The 22,235-nt window shown below is 42.6% G+C and overlaps 1 protein-coding gene across 5 annotated transcripts in view; it reads left to right on the top strand.

The window, feature by feature from the left end:
- atg13 (ATG13 autophagy related 13 homolog (S. cerevisiae)) overlaps positions 1 to 22,235 on the top strand; it is a 95,770-nt gene that overhangs the window by 4,721 nt on the left and 68,814 nt on the right. For all 5 annotated transcript variants that reach the window (XM_070899380.1, XM_070899383.1, XM_070899381.1 and 2 more), the window contains exons 2-6: positions 4,081 to 4,162; positions 7,106 to 7,186; positions 7,951 to 8,070; positions 19,912 to 19,958; positions 20,308 to 20,448. In XM_070899380.1, the coding sequence (XP_070755481.1) occupies positions 4,094 to 4,162; positions 7,106 to 7,186; positions 7,951 to 8,070; positions 19,912 to 19,958; positions 20,308 to 20,448 (458 nt within the window). In that variant the 5' untranslated portion in view covers positions 4,081 to 4,093. The remainder of the gene's footprint in view (positions 1 to 4,080; positions 4,163 to 7,105; positions 7,187 to 7,950; positions 8,071 to 19,911; positions 19,959 to 20,307; positions 20,449 to 22,235) is intronic.

A 22,235-nucleotide genomic window follows, 5' to 3' on the forward strand; every position in this document is an offset into this window, starting at 1 on the left:
ATTTATAAGCCAAGAAAAGATTAAATAAACCATCTTCCTACCTGTGTGAAAGTGCTTCAGCCAGGGAGAATTCTGCAGCCGTTCGTGCCGCTGAGAGAGAGGGGGAGAGGGGGAGAGAGAGGGGAGGGGGAGGGGGAGGGGGAGGGGGAGAGGGAGAGGGAGAGGGAGAGAGGGAGAGGGAGAGAGGGGGGCGGAAGGGAGAGGTCAGTCGGGTCCAGTGGGGGGGGGTCGAGTCAGGGAATAGGAGCGCGGGTCGGGTCAGTCGGGGGGGGGGGGCGCGGAGCGGGTGTCTGGTCGGCCGGGGGGGGGGGGTTGTCGGGGGCGGGGAGCAGGAGCTGGCCATGGGAGGAGCCTTATTCACGGAGCCCCAGTGAGGCCATTCAGCCAGGGCTCGGGGCTGCGTGCTTCGGGCCCCTCCCACACAGTTCGGCGCCTGGAGCTACTGCACTTGTGTGCCGACTGTAGCGCGCATGTGCAAAGGTCCCGGCACTGTTTTCAGTGCCGGGACCTGGCTCCGCCCCCCCCCACAGCTCGTGCTGGCTGCGCCGAGGGCCAGAGGACCTGTAAGTCGGTGGAGAATACTGAGGATTTTTTTAGGCACCGTTTTAGGCGCGATAAACGGGCGCCCAACTCGGAGAGGCGCCCTTTTTTTTCTTGTGGAAACTTGGGCCCAAAAAGTGGTCAACATGTGACATTGACTTCTAGTTTGAGACATAATGGTGAAAATTCTGGAATTATATAAACAATTAGGTGCTGCAATGGGGTTATGTTGGGGGCTTCTTGGGATGGATTAAATGGCCCTCCTCATCAATATTGTGTTGTGAAATGCACCTTTTTTTGTGTGAAGTATAACATTTTTCACCTGTGCTGTTGAACCTCATTTTGAAGGTGTGGAGCTTTTTTTTCAGGGAGCTCTGGTTGCAGTTCCCTTTGGTGTTGTTTGGAAAGTCCCAACTTAGTTAAAATTTTGTATTAAATATTTGTAATATACATTGGTGTATTTTCTGGTGTATGTAAGTTATTATAATATTTTACTGTCATGCTGACTTTTTTTAAATGAAGGAGGAAGGAAGTTATGCTAAACCGTTTATAAAACACTGGTTAGGCCTCAGTTGGAGTATTGTGTCTAGTTCTGGGCACCACACTTTGGGAAGGATGTCAAGGCCTTGGAGGAAATTTATTAGAATGGTGCTCGGGATGAGGGACTTGTTTTGGGGAGATTTGAGAGAAGCTTGGATTGTTGTCCTTAGAGCAGAGATGGTTATGGGGAGGTTTAAAGAGGTGTTCAAAATTATGAAGGGTTGAGATAGAGTCGATAAGAAGAAACTGTTTACATTGGAAGGAGGATTGATAATCAGAGGACACAGATTCAAGGTAATTGGAAAAAGAACTAGACGATAAAGAGAAACATTTTTATGCAGCGTGTTATTTCTTATGTTATGTTATTTAAAATCGTCATTATGACAGTTGCAGTTGAAAGAGGAAGAAAATTGCTATATTAGATAAAAGCCTGGGATTAAATAGATGTGGCTTTCATAAATAACAAAGTAAGACTGAAGAGTCTTTCAGTGTCAGCAGAATGCCTTTAATCAGAAGTTTTTGAAGTATAATTTTGCTTAAGATGGACAGATGAAACTAGCATTTGCAGCACTGTTTTCTGAGTTAATGTGGCCTTTTAGGCGTTGGAGACAATCCAAATATGGTTATTAAAAACATCTTAGAGGAGGATGGTATTCAACTAGTTCATAATAAAAATCCTGCAGTCGGGTAGCTTTAAGGAAATCTTTGATCAAGAGGTTTATCCCAAACTGGAAGAAATACTATTAAAGCATAACAGAGTGTAGTAGAAACAGAGGATGCAGTAAAGGTTTTTGAGCGTTGTTTAGGACTGTAATGCAAAATTGGGCAGACAAATTTGAAATTTACTGAAATGAAGATGGCAAAGTATTATTTATTGAAAGACAGGATGAGCAACATAGGTGTGCAGTAAAGCAGGAGGTTTGAAACAGTTCAAAGTGTAGTTAGATGCTCAGCTGGGCAAGTTGAAAGACCGCAGGGTCATTTCTTGCAATTGAATTTTGCCTATGTTAATTTATTCCTCCGGATTTAATGGCCACCACCACTATCTCATTCTATGAGGTGAAGGCACATTCACCAAGTATTCCCCCCCTCCCCCTCCCTGTTATATTATTTGCTCATTGGTCTGAATTGACACTTTATAGCTCTCGGTTTATTCCTGTTAAGATTGTCGCCGGAATACTGCTAGACTTTGTTAATGTGACCTTTAAACTGAACTGTTGATTTGCTTAATTTAACTCGGGAATTTGACTTTTGCAACGTTGTACTTGCTTGTTGTTGATGCAGTATTGCTATCCTGCTGTATACAGCACAATGCTGATCTCTTTTTTGTCTTGCTTGGGTTTTTTTCTCATGTGGTAGATATTGTGTAATTCAAGAAGTTATTCATACAATTATAAGTCTAGTCCATAGTATCATGTGCATCAATCCCCTCAATCAGAATGCATGCGAGATTCAAATTGTGGAGGATAGAAAAGATTAAAAATGAATTTTGTACTTTTTGCAACTTAAGTTAAACTTCTGAGCTAAAAACGCTGTTGGGAATATGTTGTTTTTTAAATGTCAATTTATTTTGGGGGGGGGGGGGAGAAATAAAACAATAATAAAAGGAGGGAGAGCATCGTGGCTATGTTACTGGACTTGTAATCCAAAGGGTTGGACTAATGATCTGGCGACATGAATTTAAATCCCACCACGGCAGCTGGAAGATTTAAATTTAGTTAATTAAATAAATCTGGAATTAAATAAATCAGTAATGATGTCCATGAAACTATCGAATTGTTGTACAAACCTATTTGGTTCACTAATGTCCTTTTTGGAAGCAAATCTGCCGTCCTTACCTGGTCTGGCCTATATGTGACTCCAGGCCCACATCAATGTGGTTGACTCATAACTGCCCCCTCTCAATTGTACCAAACTGCTACAACAAAGTCAGCACTGTAGGAGTACCTTCATCACATGGATTGAAGCGGTTGCTCACAACCACTTTCTCGAGCAATTTGGGATGGGCAATAAATGCCGGCCATGCTAGCGACACCCACAATAATCTTTTTTTTAAATTTGAGCCAGAATTGTGCTTGAGTAGGCATCTCCACTTTTATAAAATGAGATAGTGGAATAGTGTAACATTAAAAAAAATCTTTCTACTTAGTCAGCTAAGTATCCAGCTACATCTTGAACTCCCCGAATATCTTTGGGACTGGTGTTTGCACCTGGGCTGGCAAAGGGTGTTATTGAAGTAGTTCAATGCTGAGCTTGGATACTACAACCAAATCCAACCAGTCAGGCCCAGACTGTAGCAGATCACCACTTGTACTTTGTACTGACAGTAGGGAAACATTACACCTGCATTATCTTTAGCAAGGCCAATAAATCCACCAAGGGAATTAAGGACAGAAACAAATGTTTTCTCAAAATATAAATAACAGAGAAGAGATATTAGGAAATTAATAATTTCCACCTTCAGCAAATTCAAATTCTCATGTTGAAGCAAAAACGATGTCATGTAAATAACTAAGAAGTAGAGGTTTGAGGAGGGAGGGAATCACAAAGTTACTTGCATCTTAAGTTTTGTAAGTTGATAGGCCAAGTGTATTACAAATTCATACCAATAAGTTCTATATCTTTCAGTATCAGTAAGTTACATAATATTTTTGCCTCCTATGAGTAGTGTGATATACTGCTTCAGTAAATTTGCTGCAATACAGCAATGGGCGAACCATTGCATTTTGGCCGTAACGGGACTGCAGTAAATCAAAGCACTCTTCTGTTCCTGGATGACCTGTGAGCAAACACTATGGAAGTATTAGTGGGTCTAACTCTAAAGAAACAAATCATTCCTTGCTTTTAACTTCTTTGCAAGAGGGGAGTAAGCCTTGGTGCTGATACATTTAATAGCATTGGCTAAAGGAAACTCTTGCCATTCTCAAATAGCAGCAGCACTGCAGTTCCCTCTCTTTTTACACAGTGTGATTTAATTTTTCTTTGTTATTTTATCTTTAGATTTCTTTTCACCATGGACGGTGAACTGAGCCCTCAGGATAAGAAGGACCTGGATAAGTTCATTAAATTCTTTGCCCTGAAGGTACAAATTCTCCATATTACTGATTAATGCTTATTGAGAAGGATGACAGCTTCCACGTAATGTAAAGCTTTCAATTTAGACAAGACCTCCACTTGGTCTGTGGATCTGGTCAAACTGAGTAAATCTTGACTAGCTTTGAATTCAGGTAGTACAGGTATATACTCACTTCCTTCCAATGTAAAACAAGATATCAGCATTTTTTACTTTTGTAACCTTCTGTCAATAGTCCTGTGTTCCAGAAACTACCTTTTCAATATACTTCTTCTCTACAGAGGTTAAATGCCCACTTGTAGTAATCCACTTACTGGATTTGTTATACATGTAGTTACAAACTAAGGTATGAAGCTCTCTCCAATGCCAGGTCTTACCATACAGACCAATGATTTGCAGCCTTAAATAACAAATCTCTTTACTTACAATTAAATCATATCATTAAACACAATGCTTAGCAAATACTAAAAGTACAATTATACATATATATACAGCAAGAAAGTGTGTCACGAGTCATTTAGACTGTCAAAATGGCTTCATATTGAAGGTAAGAATTTTTGTTAATTTAATGACCAAAATTCTCTGGACTCTGGGGAGGTACCAGCAGATTGGAAAGCAGCTAATGTAACACCTCTGTTTAAAAAAAGGGGGCAGACAAAAGGCAAGTAACTATAGGCTGGTTAGTTTAACATCTGTAGTGGGGAAAATGCTTGAAGCTATCATTAAGGAAGAAATAGCGGGATATCTCGATAGGAATAGTGCAATCAAGCAGGCGCAACATGGATTCATGAAGGGGAAATCATGTTTAACTAATTTACTGGAATTCTTTGAGGATATAACGAGCATGGTGGATAGAGGTGTACCTATGGATGTGGTGTATTTGGATTTCCAAAAGGCATTCGAAAAGGTGCCGCACAAAAGGTTACTGCAGAAGATAAAGGTACGCGGAGTCAGAGGAAATGTATTAGCATGGATCGAGAATTGGCTGGCTAACAGAAAGCAGAGAGTTGGGATAAATGGGTCCTTTTCGGGTTGGAAATCGGTGGTTAGTGGTGTGCCACAGGGATCGGTGCTGGAACCACAACTGTTTACAATATACATAGATGACCTGGAAGAGGGGACAGAGTGTAGTGTAACAAAATTTGCCGATGACACAAAGATTAGTGTGAAAGTGGGTTGTGTAGAGGGCACAGAGAGGCTGCAAAGAGATTTAGATAGGTTAAGCGAATGGGCTAAGGTTTGGCAGATGGAATACAATGTCGGAAAATGTGAGGTCATCCACCTTGGCAAAAAAAACAGTAAAATGGAATATTATTTGAATGGGGAGAATTTACAACATGCTGCGGTGCAGAGGGACCTGGGGGTCCTTGTGCATGAATTTGCAGGTGCAGCAGGTAATCAGGAAGGCGAATGGAATGTTGGCCTTCATTGCGAGAGGGATGGAGTACAAAAGCAGGGAGGTCCTGCTGCAACTGAAAGGGTATTGGTGAGGCCGCACCTGGCGTACTGCGTGCAGTTTTGGTCACCTTACTTAAGGAAGGATATACTAGCTTTGGAGGGAGTGCAGAGACGATTCACTAGGCTGATTCCGGAGATGAGGGGGTTACCTTATGATGATAGATTGAGTAGACTGGGTCTTTACTCGTTGGAGTTCAGAAGGATGAGGGGTGATCTTATAGAAACATTTAAAATCATGAAAGGGATAGACAAGATAGAGGCAGAGAGGTTGTTTCCACTGGTCGGGGAGACTACAACTCGGGGGCACAGCCTCAAAATACGGGGGAGCCAATTTAAAACCGAGTTGAGAAGGAATTTCTTCTCCCAGAGGGTTGTGAATCTGTGGAGTTCTCTGCTCATTGAATGTATTCAAATCACAGAGATTTTTAACCAATAAGGGAATTAAGGGTTATGGGGAGCGGGCGGGTAAGTGAAGCTGAGTCCACGGCCAGATCAGTCATGATCTTGTTGAGTGGCAGAGCAGGCTCGAGGGGCTAGATGGCCTACTCCTGTTCCTAATTCTTACGTTCTTATGTGGCCCTTACGGCCAAAGGGATCAAGGGGTATGGAGAGAAAGCAGGAAAGGGGTACTGAGGTTGAATGATCAGCCATGATCTTATTGAATGGCAGTGCAGGCTCGAGGGACCAAATGGCCTGCTCCTACACCCAATTTCTATGTTTCTATGTTTTCTGTTTCTGAACAAGAGATTTGACCTGTTTTTAATCATCTCTTGCTTGAAGTTTTGTTTACCCTCAAACAAGACCTGTTTCTGAGACCCCTCTCAATTTGATCAACTACTTTACAAAAGAACCACAGAACTGTTCCAAACTTCCTGCTTTTAACCCACTTAGCTGTCAAAGCCAGCACTTTTGTTGACTCCTTTTTAGATGTGAGATTTTCAGTCAACTGAGATAATATTTCATACACCTTCACAATTACAGTAGAAAAACATTCTCACAAAATCACGAGGACAATAAAAACATTTTTCATTTCTTGGTCAATCATACAAATGTACACTAGAGAAGGTGTTGGACTATACGTGGTGAAGTGTGACTTATTGAAAGCATTTTCACTTGTACTTCCTCTCCGTGAATTGACTGTCACTGGGCAATCTTCATGTGGAGAGTCGAAACGTAAACCTGTAGCTCCTGGGTTGGTTTAAAACTTTATTTGTTGGTGTATACCTTTTCAAACTTTCTTCTAATTTGAGTTTTCTGGAGAGAGAGAAAGTGGGAAACAAAACCGAGATTTTATTTAATTCTTTTCCAATTTTTCTTTCCCTCCCCATTTAACTTCAGAGATTCAAGATTTTAAATGATTTTGCTTCTGAATTATGGCAAAAGTTAGATTAATAAATAAAACTTAAACGCCATCGCTGCGAGTGATGGGGGGAAATAAATTAAACAACCCCTGGTGATACTTGTGTCTCATTAAAACTATTGTGTTTTTAACAGACCGTCCAGGTAATAGTGCAAGCACGGCTTGGAGAAAAGATATGCACCCGTTCGTCCTCCTCTCCTACAGGCTCAGACTGGGTAAGAAAACTACCCTTCCCTCTTCCGAAGGAGCTTACTCTTGCTGGGCGGTGGGGGCGGGGGGGTTTGTGTTGTGATTCCACAGGCTTCAGCTGTTCCTCATTACATCCCCCAGATTCTTCATGTACAAGTCGAGGCTGAAGGTTTTGACACTGTATTGACTTACTGTGGAGGGGTGGCCTTGCAACCAAGCCTGCTTATGTTCTCATCCACTATCTGCACACATACTTTCCAGCAGGTGGTCACTGGTTAGCAATCAGGAGCAGGGACTTTGATGCTTTTTTACTTTCCGCCCCGCCTCCCCAGTCCACTTTACTGCCTCAATTTTTAAATTTTTATATATATAAAACAATCGTGCATTAATTCTATATAAACAGTGGTTTGAATTATTACCTTTATTTCATTTACTTTCGATCAGATTGGTATAATAGTGCTTTTGCTTTTAGATAAAATCATGTTCTAAAGGAACCAAATATTTTTTAAACGCGCACCAGAGATTTAAAAAAAATTCTGTGTGCACCATATCTCAAGCTGAATGAAATGTTCTGCTGAAAGTGGTTACCTGTCTCAGAAAGCAGGTCACGCATGATTAACTTTAAAAATAAGATTTCTATTAAGTGTTCTGACTTTTTTTGAAATCTGGTAAAGTTATAAAAGATTTAAAATCATAAAAGAAAACTTGAATGGATTTGAAGTAACCAAAATGAATCAGTCTCACTATAATTGGATTGAGATGGCAAATAGTACTGTGCTACCTGTTGCAGTTTAACCTTGCAATAAAGGACATTCCAGAAGTCACCCATGAGGCAAAGAAGGCACTGGCAGGGCAACTTCCAGGAATTGGACGCTCGATGTGTGTAGAAATTTCTCTCAAGACATCTGAGGTATGGCTTCTAGTTTAATTTACACCATGCATGTATTTTACTAGGATTTTTTTAATAACTCGTGAACTGTCAATTTGAGATGGGTATCAGCACTGAGCTGCAATTTGATTGTCTAACTATTTCAGTTATTCGCCGGAAGAAGGGTAGTTGTATTCCATTTCGGCAGACCAGTGAGGTTTCACTGTAATAACAGCTGTGATTCCTAGCACTTTGCACAGGTTAAATGTTCACGAGCTTGCTTGTGGTTTTGCTATAAATAAGTACTGCCATAAGATTTGTTTCCGCCTCTCTCCTGAAGTTGCTGATTCATAATGCCAAATTCCACAGGCACCAATAATTTTTCATGTCTGTGGTCGCTCCACAACCAGCAGTCTTGTCTATTAGGGCTACATTTTGTCTCCCCGAAGGCACTGCAGAGTCTCAGTTGATTGTTTTGTGATCCCACTGTGTCACATTTAGAACACCTAAATCTGTCTGTCCACACCCTTGCGTGTTCTACTTTGCTGCACCGACACATGTTCACACCAGCACACGGACCGATCAGCTGGCTCAGCAAGCAGCTCACCACATGGACAATGTGGGGCATCTGACTTCCCAGTTGCTCAATGGTTTGTCGATGCTCTTGAGGCCGCATAATAATCGACGCGGTCACATAAATGTGTCAGGACTTTAAATCTTGATCAAGCAATGTTATCCTAAAGAATCTAAAGCTGCTTCCACAGATCAATAACTCATAATCCTTTGACATAGTTCTTGAAAATCTGTTGCCTTTTTACCATCTAACCACAATTTCCTAATGTCCTCCAGCACTATAAGTAATTCTTTGGAAGTACCATGTGGAGCTTTCTACAACTTCCTACATTTTTGCCAAAATACCTCAGGCATTGTTATTTAAGTTACAAGTAAGCAATAGCATGTTTTAGTATTTCGCACTCTGCATTGTCCACTGGATTTGCCTGAACTTCATTGTTTCACGTATGGTGGATTGCTATTACCTCTTAAGAAACCATCTGCACGCCCCCTTCTTTAAAATTTGATATCCAAATGGATTCAGTAAATGGGGCCACATTTGGTTCCCAAGCCTCAGTAATTGTGCCCTCAAAACCCCGGTAAGTCTATTCTATCTTTGCGTACTGCTTATTTGCTGTTGTTTCCTGTTTTAGTTTTGGAAAAGGGTGTTAGGCGCGTGGACCCACACTTACCGGACAAATTGTTCATGCGCCTTTCTCCATCAGTTCAAGTGCACCTCGATGGCACTTCTGCTTTACCTCTGTCTCAAGTTGTCATTATGTCTCCTGTTCCTCCTCAAATTTGCAATGTTGCTTCTCGTCCTCGTGTTGTTCGTTTTCAGCCTCCAGTTTTAGAACTTCACGCATGTTCTTTGTCCGTTCCCTCTGCAGCTAATCGGCTAATTTTAGCACTCCGCCAGGGTCTTTCAGAGCTCTGTGCACATTTTTAAAAGCTGCTACTGCTCATTTTACTTAATGTTTAAATAGCCTGTCACTTGAAGTGATGCTGTATTTTAAATTTTTGTTGCCACCAGTGTTGCATTTTTGAACTTTTTATCTCAGAAACTTTCCTCTGGTTCAATGCCAAAGACGACTTCAATAAATGAGTCCTTGTTCCCTATGAACTGGAATATGCCTTTACCCATCCAATATCTAGATCGTACTAACTAGCTCAGGGTCAAACAGAAACCATCATCACCGATTACAACTTTGAGAATATTTCAAGTTCCTCCATGTGAAAATTGTGATTTTGGAAAGGTGTAGAATAAGCATTTCATCAGACTGTGGTTTACGCAATAAAACTAGCAAACAGATATATTAAGCATTAAATAGATAAGTTAACAGTTGCAAGGACAAACAACAGATTTACAGCAATTAGTGGCTTTATTAGATAGAAATAACATGCAGTCAGTCACATATGCACATAAACATTGATACAAAAGATCCTTGATTATAACCTTGTGTGGAGGTTCGAGGCTAACCTTGTGTGGAGCCTCTTGCCTGCCTATCTCTGCTTCTGAAGGTATCAGAAAGCCTGCTGAATTAGAGCAAATCAAACCAAGGTATGGTTTCAAATTACTTAGAAGATTTGCAGGAACAAAAGGAATTAAAAATGTAACAAACTAAAAATATACAATTTAACGACTTTAAATATATACTTCAAAGACCCTTTTTAAAATATGAATTGAATGACCTTTTCCTGGGAACAAGTTAATTGGTTCCAAACATTTCAGACAGACAAGGAAGCATCCCCTCATCAAAGAACACCACCCATTTAATAGCTGCTGAAACAGTTCAGTTGTTACAAATTAGTAACTCTACCTTGAAAACAATGAACAAAGCAGGCAGATAAACCTTTCCTTGCCAATGCCATTGAAATTACCTTTTGCGTACCAAATCACCGTAATTATTTTCTGAAACCTGAGGTGGCAACTCTCCCACTAATTAATTTTTAAAATAACTGCCTGTCTCCTATACAAAGACATTAAAATAAGTACACTTTCCATACATTACAACAATGACTACACTTCAGAAGTACATGATTGGCTTTGAAGCTCTTTGGGATGTCCTGAGGACATGAAAGATGCTCTGTAAATAGTAGTTCTTCTTTCTCTCTTTCTTATTACCACCTACCATTCCCTCCCAACTGTTGACTCAGTACTCCTCCATGTTGAGCATCACTTAGAGAAAACATCCTGGGGGTGCGTGAGTGGAGAGAAGGGGAAGGGCACAGCATCTACTCTGGTTGGGGGGGCTTCTGTCTCCACCATGAGTGTGGTTCCTGAAAGACACACCTGTGATGGAATGGTAGCATAGTGGTTATGTTACTGGACTCATCATCCTGAGGTCTGGAATATGATCCAGAGACATGAGTTCGAATCCCACCACAGCAGCAGCGGAATTTAAATTCAGTTAATTAAATAAATCTGGAATAAAAAGCTTGCAGCAGTAGCAACTTAACGGATTGTTGTTAAAAACCCATCTGGTTCACTAATGTCTTTTTAAACAAGGAAATCTGCTGTCCTCATATATGACTCCTGACTCACAGCAATGTGATTGACTCATAACTGCCCTCTGATGGCCAACCAAGCCTCTCAGTTGTAACAAACCACTACGAAAAACAATAATAAGAATAAAACCGGATGGACCATCCAGCATCAACTTTGGCACTGGCTCCAGAGATGACAATGGCACGTCCAGGCCAGTCCACCCTGCAAAGTCCTCCTCACTAACATCTGGGGATTTGTGAAAAATTGGGAGAGCTGTCCCACAGAATAGTCGAGCAACAGCCTAACATTGTCATACTCACAGAATCATACCAGTCCCAGATCCCTCCATCACGATCCCTGGGTATATCCTGTCAAACCAACAGGACAGACCCACCAGAGGTGCCAGAACAGTGGTGTACAGTCGAGAGGGAGTGGCCCTGGGAATCGTCAAAATTGACTCCAGACCCCATGAAGTTTCCATTGGCTGGAGTCATATCAAGCACAAAGAAAGATGGTTGTGGTTGTTGGAGGCCAATCACCTCAGCCCCAGGATATCGCTGCAGGAGTTCCTCAGGGCAGTGTCCTTGGCCCAACCATCTTCAGCTGCTTCATCACTAAGGTCAGAGGTGGGGACGTTCGCTGATGATTGCAGTGTTCATTTCCATTCGCAACTCCTCAGATAATGGAGCAGTCCATGCCTGGACGACATTCAGGCTTGGGCTGATAAGTGGCAAGTAAGATTTGCGCCACACAAGTGTCAGGCAATGACTGTCTCTAACAAGCGCGAGTCTAATTACCACCCTTGACATTCAATGGCATTACCATCGCCAAATCCCCAACTCAACATCCTAGGGGTCCTTATTGACCAGTAACTTAACTGGACCAGGTACGTAAATACTGTGGCTACAAGAACAGGTCAGAGATTGGGTATTCTGCAGCAAGTGTCTCACCATCTGTCTTCCGAAAGCCTTTCCACCATCTGCAAGGCACAAGTCAGGAGTGTATTGGAATACTCTCCACTTGCCTGGATGAGTGCAGCTCCAACAATGCTTGAGAAGCTTGAAACCATCCAGGGCAAAGCATTCACTCCTTTTACCACCGGCACACTGTCATTACAGTGTGTAGCATCTACAAGGCACACTGCAGCAACTCACCACCTCCCAAACCCACGACCTCTACCACTTAGCAGGATAAGACAATAAGAGCTTCAAGTATATAAAAAGGAAGGGAGTAGCTCAAGTAAACATTGGTCCCTTAAAGGATGAGACTGAGGAATTAATAATGGGAAACAAGGAAATGGCAGAGACTTTTGAACAAATATTTTGTATTTGTCTTCCCAATAATTGTCGATAATCAAGGGGCAAAGTGGAGGAAGGAACTTAAAATAATCACTATCGCTAGAGAAAAAGTGCTAGGCAAACTAATGAGACTAAAGGTGCACGAGTCCCCGGACCTGATGGCCTGCATCCTAGGGTCTTAAAAGAAGTGGCTGCAGAGATAGTGGATGCATTGGTTGTAATTTTTCAAAATTTCCTGGATTCTGGAGAAGTCCCAGTGGATTGGAATACCGCAAGTGTAACACCCCAATTCATGAAAGGAGGGAGACAGAAAACAGGAAACTATAGGCCAGTTAGCCTAACATGTCATTGGAAAAATGTTAGCATCTATTATTAATGGAGTAGCAGCAGGACATTTAGACAATCATAATACAATCAAGCAGAGTCGGCATGGATTTATGAAAGGGAAATTGTGTTTGAAAAATGTGTTCAAATTCTTTGATGATGTAACGAGCAGGGTGGATAAAGGGGAACCAGTCGACGTAAAATTGTCCGGGCCATAAAAAGAGCGGCGGCCATGGGCAAAACTAATGAGCAGAGTGGAGGCATGCCACTACAAAGTATAATGCAGGAGGGCGACGGCTGTGAAGAATGACATCATCAAGATCCAGGTCGGTGATTGGAGCATGGGCAGATGCAGCGAGGTCGGAGTGAAGGAGCTGCGAAAGACTGGAGGGATGTGTTTGAGACCCAGGGGAGGCGTGAGCTCGGGGCCCAGGGGCAGCACGGACCAACCCACACTGCGATACGTGTGCACACGAGGTCCATGCAGCAGAGCTGATCTCCAGTTGTCTTAGGTAATCCTTGCCACTGGACTAAGACCTAGCTCTGTCAAGCCCATGTGGTGGCTGGTGTGCAACGGCCACCCCACGTTAAAAAAATTCACGCACAGGCATCTTCCACCCTTCAGGATGTAGTTCGGGTCCTTCATTGAAACACCTGTGAACTCGTCCTTTTTTTGGTGTGGAAGCAAGTCATCCTCATTTCGAGGGACCGCCAATGATGATGATGACGACGACATAAAAGGTAACTGCTCAAGATAAGAGCTCAGTGTTGAGGGTAATATATTAGCATGGATAGAGGATTGGCTAACTAACAGAAAACAGAGAGTCAGGATAAGTGGGTCAGGTTGGAAAACTAATGAGCGGGGTGCCACAGGGACCAGTGCTGGCGCCTCGACTATTTACAATCGATATTAATGACTTGGATGAAGGGATCAAATGTACTGTAGCCAGATTTGCTGACAATACAAAGATAGGTGGAAAAGCAAATTGTGAGGAGGACACAGAGTCTGCAAAGGGATATAGATCAGTTATATATAGGCAAAAAGTTGGCAGATGGAGTATAATGTGGGAAAATGTGAGGTTATCCACTAATAGGAAGAACAGCAAAGCAAATTATTATTTAAATAGGAAGAGATTACAAAATGCTGCAATACGGAGGGATTTGGGTGTCCTCGTACATGAAACACAAAAGGTTAGCATGCAGGTACGGTAAGTAATTAGGAATGTAAATGGAATGTTGGCCTCTATTGCAAGGCAAGGGGTTGGAGTATAAAGGTATGGAAGTCTTGCTACAACTGTACAAGGCATTGGGGAGACCACACCTAGAGTACTGCGTATAGTTTTGGTCTCCTTATTTAAGGCGACATGATCATCATAGGCAGTCCCTTGAAATCGAGGAAGCTTCCACTCTAAAAGTGAGTTCTTGGGTGACTGTACATTCCAATACGGGATTTACAGTCTCTGTCACAGATGGGACAGACAGTTGTTGAAGGAAAGGGTGGGTGGGGAGTCTGGTTTGCCGCTCCTTCCACTGTCTGCACTTGGTTTCTGCATGCTCTTGGTGACGAGACTCAAGGTGCTCAGCGCCCTCCTGGATGCTTTTCCTCCACTTTGGGCGGTCTTGGGCCAGGGACGACCAGGTGCCGATGGGGATGTTGCACTTTATCAAGGAGGTTTTGAGGGTGTCCTTGAAACGTTTCCTCTGCCCACTTGGAGCAGGAGGGATATACTTGCATTGGAGGCAGTACGGAGAAGATTCACTAGGTTGATTCATGAAATGAAAGGGTTGTCTCAGGAGGAATGGTTGAGCAGGTTGGGTCTGTACTCATTGGAGTTTAGAAGAATGAGAGGTGATGTAAGATTCTGAGGGGGCTTGACAGGATAGATGAGTGGATGTTTCCCCTTGTGTGAGAATCTAGAATTCGGGGATCTAGTTTCAGAATAAGGGGTCGCCCATTTAAGGCGGAGATCAGGAGGAATTTCTTCTCAGAGGGTCATGAATCTTTGGAATTCTCTACCGCAGAGAGCTGTGGAAGCTGAGTTGTTGAATATATTCAAAGTGGAGATAGATTTTCGAACTACAGGGGAGTCGAGGATTATGGGGAACAGGCAGGAAGGTGGAGTTGAGGCCAAGATCAGATCAGCCATGACATTGAATGGTGGAGCAGACTCAAGGGGCCAAATGGCCCACTCCTGCTCTTATTTCTTACGTTCTGAAGGGCACGGGAACAACACTACCTGCAAGTTCCCCTCTAAGTCACACACCATCCTGATTTAGAAATATATCGCCGTTCCTTCATAGTCGCTGTTTCAAAATCCTGGAACTCCCTCCCAACAGCACTGTAGGCGTACCTTCACCACATGGACTGCAGCGGTTCCAGAAGGTGGCTAACCACCAGCTTCTCAAGGGCAATACAGGATGAGAATAAATGCTGGCCTTGCCAGCGACGGCCACATCCCGTGAACGAATTTAAATAAAAAGATTTGATGGAGGTATTCAAAATTGTGAATGGTTTTGATGGACTGGTTAAAGAGGAAACTGTTTCTCGTGGCAGAAGGGTCAATAACCAGAGGACACAGATTTAAGGTAAATCGCAAAAGAACCAAAGGCGACAGGAGGAAACCTATTGCTCTGCCTGAAAGGGTGGAGGAAGTGGATTCAGTGGTAACTTTTAAAAGGAAATTGGATAAATATTTGAAGGGACAAACTTAAGGGCTATGGGGAAAGAGCAGGGTAGTGGGACAATTGGATAGCTCTGCCAAAGAGCCGGCATAGACATAATGGGCCGAATGGCCGCCTTCTGCTGTATCGTTCTATGATTGTGAACATCCCAGCTGCAATGTTAAAGGCCTGGCAACAGAGCTAGCCGCTCCCCTAGCCAAGTTCAGTACAGCTATGACTCTGGCATTTACCCAACAATATGGAAGATTGCCCCGTATGTCATATCTACAAAAACAGAATAAATCTCGCCTGGCCAATTATTTACTGTTCTGTCTCCCAGTTGTCAGTAAAATGATGAAAGAGCCAATAAAAGTGCCATCAAGGGCCAGCCCACACTGCAATATGTGTGAGCGCTAGGTCCGTGCAGCAGAGCAAGTCTCCAGTCATCTTGGTTAACTCTTAACACTGGACCAAAACCTAGCTCTGTCAAGCCCGTGTGGTGGCTGGTGTGCAACAGTCACCACACATTAAAAAAAAATCACGCACAGGCATGCATCTTCCACCCCCTCAATTGGAGTTCAGGACTGGAACATCAGGTCCTTCATCAAAACACCTGTGAACTCATGGAAGCAAGTCATCCTCGTCCGAGGGACCGCCTATGATGACTCACCAATAACCTCGCTAATCCTTGGTTCACGATCTGCTGGAACCTCAGCTTCCTACCTCATTACAGCCTTGATCGAAGGAAAATCCTCCATTGACTGGACTTATACCTGACACAAGACAATGGTTGTGCATGTTGAAAGCCAATCGTTACAGCTTCAGGCCATTGCTGCAGGTGTTCCTCATTGAAGCATCCTCGGCCTGGACCATCTTCAGCTGCTTCATTAATTACCTTCCCTCCATATATGGTTAACATAGGAACAGGACTAGGCCATTTAGCCCCTCGAGCCTGTTCCGCAATTCAGTGAGATCATGCCTGACCTGCGACCTAACTCTATGAACTCATCTTTGGCCCATATCCTTCAATACCTTTGGTTAACAAAAATCTATCAAACTCAGATTTTAAATTAACAATTGATCTAGCATCAATTGACATTTGCAGAAGAGAGTTTCAAACTTCTACCACCATTTGTGTGTAGAATTGTTTCCTAATGTCACTCCTGAAAGGTCTGGCAACTGCAGCATAACTTCTATCCCATTGTATTCTAGTCCCCTAGATATAAAGGCCAACATTCCTTTTTGATTATTTTCTGTGCCTGCTCATGACATTTTGATGATCTGTATACCTGGACCTCAAGTCTCTTTGGAACTCCATTATTTTTGCTTTTCACCATTTTAGAAAGTGCTCTGTTCTCTCCTTTTTAACTCCAAAGTGGGTGACCTCACATTTGCCGATATTGAAATCCATTTGCCACAGTTTTGCCCATTCACTTAATATCCCTTTGTAATTTTATGCTTTCATCTACACTGCCTACAGTGCTGCCTATCTTTGTGACCTCGGCAAATATCGATACGTGGCTTTCTATGCAATCATCTACGTCATTAATAAATACAGTGAATAGTTTAGGCCCAAACCAGATCCCTGCAGGACACTGCCCGTCACATCCTGCCAATTAGAGTACCTACCCATTATCCCTACTCTTCTGCCGTTCAGCCAATTTCCTAACCAGGTCAATAATTTGCCTTCAATTCCATGGGCTTCAACCTTAGTTAAGTCTCTTGTGTGGGACTTTATCAAATGCCTTCTGGAAGTCTTTACAAATAACATTCATAGACATTCACCTGTCTACTACTGTAGTCTCTTCCTCAAAACGTTTAGTCAGGTTTGTCGTATATAACCTACCTTTCTGATCAGCTGAAAATTTTCCAGCTATCCTAAATTATAGACTCTCGTAATTTCCTGACAGTAGATGATGGGCAAACTGGTATATCATTTCCTGGTTACCCCTCTCGACATTCTTAAATAGCGGAGTGACGTGCAACTTTCCAATCTAAAGGAATGGTTCCTGAATTGAGAGAGCTTTGGAAGATTATACTAAGGGCATCTGCAATGGGCTCACCTACTTCCTTTAAAACCCTGGATGGCAACCATCTGGTCCTGGGGTTTTGTGTCATTATTTTCTTCATTATTGTTATTTTACTTATGTTAATTTTATTGTATCCTTGTCCCCAATTCATTACTCAACATGTCCACCATTTCCTTATGATCATTGACAATATCACCGTTATCATATTTCAAGTGGCCAACATTGCTCCTGATCATTCTCTTTTTCCTAATATAATTCTAAAAACTTTTTGTTGACTTTGATATCCCTTACTAAGTTTCTTTTCATCCTCCCTTTTTGTAGCTCTTGTAATCCTTTGCTGTTCTTTGTATCTTTCCCATTCGCCAGGATCTGTGCTATTGTTTGCATTATTATATGCCTTTTCTTTTAGTTTTATGCTGTCTCTTATCACTTCAGTCGTCCATGGTGCTTTTTTTTGGCAAGTAGAGCTCTTGCCCCTTAGGGGTATAAACTGGTTCTGTATCACATTAAATTCTTTATTGACCACCTCTCACTAATCTTCTGTCGTTTTACCCATTAACAGATTTGCCCAGTTTACTGTGGACAGTCTCTGTCTCATTCCGTTGAAGTTGGCCTTGCCTAAATCTAGAACCTTAGTAGCTGTTTCGCATTTCCCCCTTTCAAACACTACATTGAACTCAATCTGTTATGATCACTATTGGATAAATGTTCACGCACTGTAGGCTGTTAGCTAAATCTGGCTTATTTCTCTCAGCTGCTACCAAGGTGCCGATACACAACTCCCACCCCCATCTGAAGTCTTTTCCTATTTCTTAATTCTACCCATAAAGTCTCCACTGCCTGCTTACCTCTCATCATTGAAGTGATTTTATCTTTAATCACTAATGCTACTTCTCCCCTCTACCATTTTCGTCATCTTTAATTTGGACCTTATCTGTTATATTTAGTTCACAGTCCTCACCATCGAGCAGCCATGTCTCAGTAAAGGCTACCATGTCATACCCTCCATGTTGAATTTGCGCCTGCAATTCATTCAATTTATTTGTTGTACTTTGTCCGTGTGTATAACGAACGCTTTTTTAGACCACATACCCTAGCCTGTGTTTTAGCTCTAATGTTTTACTTTCATTGTTATTTTTCTCTCCTGGTTTATTCACTTTACATCTTTTTCCCTTTACCTGTAGTGCTTGAAGTACAATTCCTGACTGTTACTCTACTCTCTTCCCTTTCGTTTGTTCTTGAACTATTATTTGCACTACAATTTCTACCTGAGAACCCCCCCCCCCCCCCCCATTTACGAGTTTAAAGTCCTTATGACCGTATGAATAGGGCTGTTAGCTGATGATTCCAGAGTTCAGTGCCATTCATAACTCTTCTAATAATGAAGCCGCCCGCCCGTCAACATACAACAGAACATACAAGTGGAAGGTAGCATTCGCAACACCCAAGTGCCAAGTAATGAGCATCTAGAATCAGAGAAAGCACAGCCATCACCATGACCTTCAATGATATCACCATCACTCGGTGCGCCACCGAGGGGATCACCATTAGCCAGATGCTTACCATGGTTAAAAGATTAGGGCAGAGGCTGTGCACTCTGCAACGAATGGCTCACTTCCCGAGTCCTCAAAAACTCTTCACCATCGACAAGGCTCAAATCAGGAGTGTGATGGGATTGTCACCATTCACCTGGATTGGTATAGCTCCAACAGCACTCAAGAAGTTTGACCTCATCCAAGATAAGCAACTTGTTTGATCAGCCGACAGGATCAATATCGACCCCACCACCACTGGACTCACTATCCACCCCACCACTACTGGCACTCTGGTTGTACTATATACAATCTGCAGGATGCCCTCCAGCAACTACCCAAAGTTACTTCACCAGCACCTCCCCGCCTCTAACCTCTACTCGCACCAATGGCATGGTAAAACTGTCACCTTCAAGTCACACACACATCACTGTTCTTTCATTGCTGTTGGGTCAATATCCTGGAACTCCCAACCTAATGCCCTGAAGGGAACACCATCACCACAAGGGCTGCAGCAGTTTCAAGACCCACAGCAAATGTCAGAGAGCTTCTAGGGTTGAGTAATGAATCCAGCCTTGTTATTATTGCCCCTGTCCCAAGGGAACATTTTTTTTAAAGTGTAAAGGAAACTTCTTAATTGTCATGCCATTAGGGGAGCTCCAACCACCTTGATTAATTGTCTGTGCTTTTTCTAAGCATGTTACTGCTTATTTAAACATTGCCCTGTGTGAGTCAGCTGGAAAGGACGACAACCTCACATAGTTATGACCAGACTATAATAATTAATAGAAGATGAGCATAATTAGAATCAAATACAAATAATGATGGATATGGTGTATTTATGTAAAATGAGATAACCATTGAATATATCGTCTGTCATTGTACCACTTCAGCTTTTGGATTTTAGCAATAAATACCAACATCAAAGCTGAACAGACTGTTTGAAAACATGTATTTGCTCTTCCTAATTATAATTATGTTTTTATTTGTTATACCAGGGAGATTCTATGGAGCTGGAAACATGGTGTTTGGAAATGAATGAAAAGTAAGTTTGTGCTTTGAGAATATTTTCACTTCAAATTTAGAACAAAAACATTTTCTATTTGTCAGTCATGGGGAAGATTTGGGGAAGCAAGCTTTTCTTTCCTGAGTCGTACTGAGGATTTATAATATTTCAGTATTGATAGAGTTACAAGTTGCTCATTTTAGGGTGAATGAAGGGGTACTTTACTTGCCTAATTTAAAATCCTGCCGATCATTTTGTCGTCAATTTGAATAACTGAAATGTTTTAGATATCTTACTTCCAAGCACCAAAGGCAACTGAAATGCAGCCTCTGTGTTGGGTTTACTTGTTATTTCTAAGATTTTCAAGTCTCTGTTTTTGTTTGCTTAGGTGTGATAAGGAGATTAAGGTTTCCTACACTGTCTACAACAGACTGTCTTTGCTCCTGAAGTCGCTTCTTGCAATCACAAGAGTGACACCTGCATATAAACTATCGAGAAAGCAGGGACACGACTATGTAATCCTATACAGGTAAAAATTAATTTTCTGGCTGTTTGTAGTGTCCTAATTTTGTGATTTTTTTTTTCAAGCAATGTGCCAAAGGATTTTAATATATTCTCACTCAAAAGGTATATTGGAATTAATGTATAGAAAGATGGGTTTTGCTTTTTTTTTAATTCACTTTCTGGAGATGGGTGTCACTGGCAAGGCTGGCATTTATTTCCCATCAGAACATCTTAGAGGCTTGCTAAGCCACTTCACAGGAAAACATATTGGCGTAGGACTGGAGTCCCTTATAAGCCAAACCGGGTAAGGACGACATATTTCCTTCTCTGAAGAGACATAAGTGCACCAGTTGGCAATTTACAACAAACTTAACTTTTCTTGCTCACTTATTTTTGCTAAAACTAGTATTTTTTCCAGATTTTTAAAAAACTTATCCAACTTTACAAACTGGCATCATGGGACTTGAACTCGAGTTCTGTGGATGATTAGTCCAGGCCCCGTTTTATTAGTCCAGTAACGTAACCACGAGACTGTCATACCCAAGTTTAATTTTTTAGCATTTGTCTAAATACTGAAATGCCCCAATATTGGGGCTGAATTCGCAGCTCCGACGGGCGTGTACGAGGTGTGCACGCCTGCTTTTACAAGCCTAAGAGTTTAAAAAAAAAATAGAAAAATAAAATTTTATCACTCATTTATATATTAAAAACAGTGTCCATTAAGGTAAGTTTATTTTTAGCCCTGTTAAAACATTTTTTTTTAAATTCAAAACCATACATTTTTGCATAAAATATTTAATTAAATTGCATTTTAATTAATTTTAAATATGTATTGTTTTAAAAATGTATTTAATGTGTTTGTGTGTTTCTGGGGGTATTCCATACTTTTGGCAGCTCCGTAGAAACAGAACTCACCATAAGTATGAATGGGGATCCCCCACTTTCATTGGTTGGGCCGGCCCACGTGATCCCGGGGTGCTTGCGAAGCGCCTGCGCTCTTGGGATACACGGGCCTCTACGCAAGCCTACGCAGAGAGGCCCAGGACCGCAAGTCGCGGGATCACCAGGTACATTTGTTGATTTTTTTTGCAGGTCGAAGACATCTGCCCGCGGGAAGCCTCCAACTGCAAAGTGTGGGTCGTTGTTTTTGTTGCAATACAGAATTTGTCATGACAATTTTTCTTAATTTCCGGAAATCAAATATGATGGGATGCAGTGGATGGAAGGACTGTCTGACCTGTGTTTGAACCTAGCGCAGATGAATGGGACATAATGGGCCCAAGTTTCCACAAGAAAAAAAATGGGCGCCCCTCCGAGCTGGGCGCCCATTTTTCCCGCCTAAAAAAATCCTCGGTATTCTCCACCTACTTACAGGTCCTCTGGCTCTTGGCGCAGCCAGCACGAGCTGTGGGGGGGTGCGGAGCCAGGTCCCGGCGCTGAAAACAGTGCCGGAACCTCTGCACATGCGCGCTACAGTTGGCACGCAAGTGCAGTAGCTCCAGGCGCCGAACTGTGTGGGAGGGGCCCGAAGCACGCAGCCTCTAGCCCTGGCTGAATGGCCTCACTGGGGCTGCGTGAATAAGGCTCCTCCCACGGCCAGCTCCTGCTCCCCGCCCCCGACAAGACCCAACACCCGTTCCCCCCCCCCCCCCCCCCCGCTGACCAGACCCGACCCAACGCCCCCTCCCCCCCGCCGACCAGACCCGACCCGACACCCGCTCTCTCCCCCCCCCCCCCCCGCCCCGACCTGAGACCCGACACCCGCTCCCCCCCCCCCCCCGCCCGACACCCGCTCTTCCCCACCCCCGACAC

Source organism: Pristiophorus japonicus, chromosome 14 (genome assembly GCF_044704955.1).
Source record: "Pristiophorus japonicus isolate sPriJap1 chromosome 14, sPriJap1.hap1, whole genome shotgun sequence".
Taxonomy (NCBI): Eukaryota; Metazoa; Chordata; class Chondrichthyes; family Pristiophoridae; genus Pristiophorus; species Pristiophorus japonicus.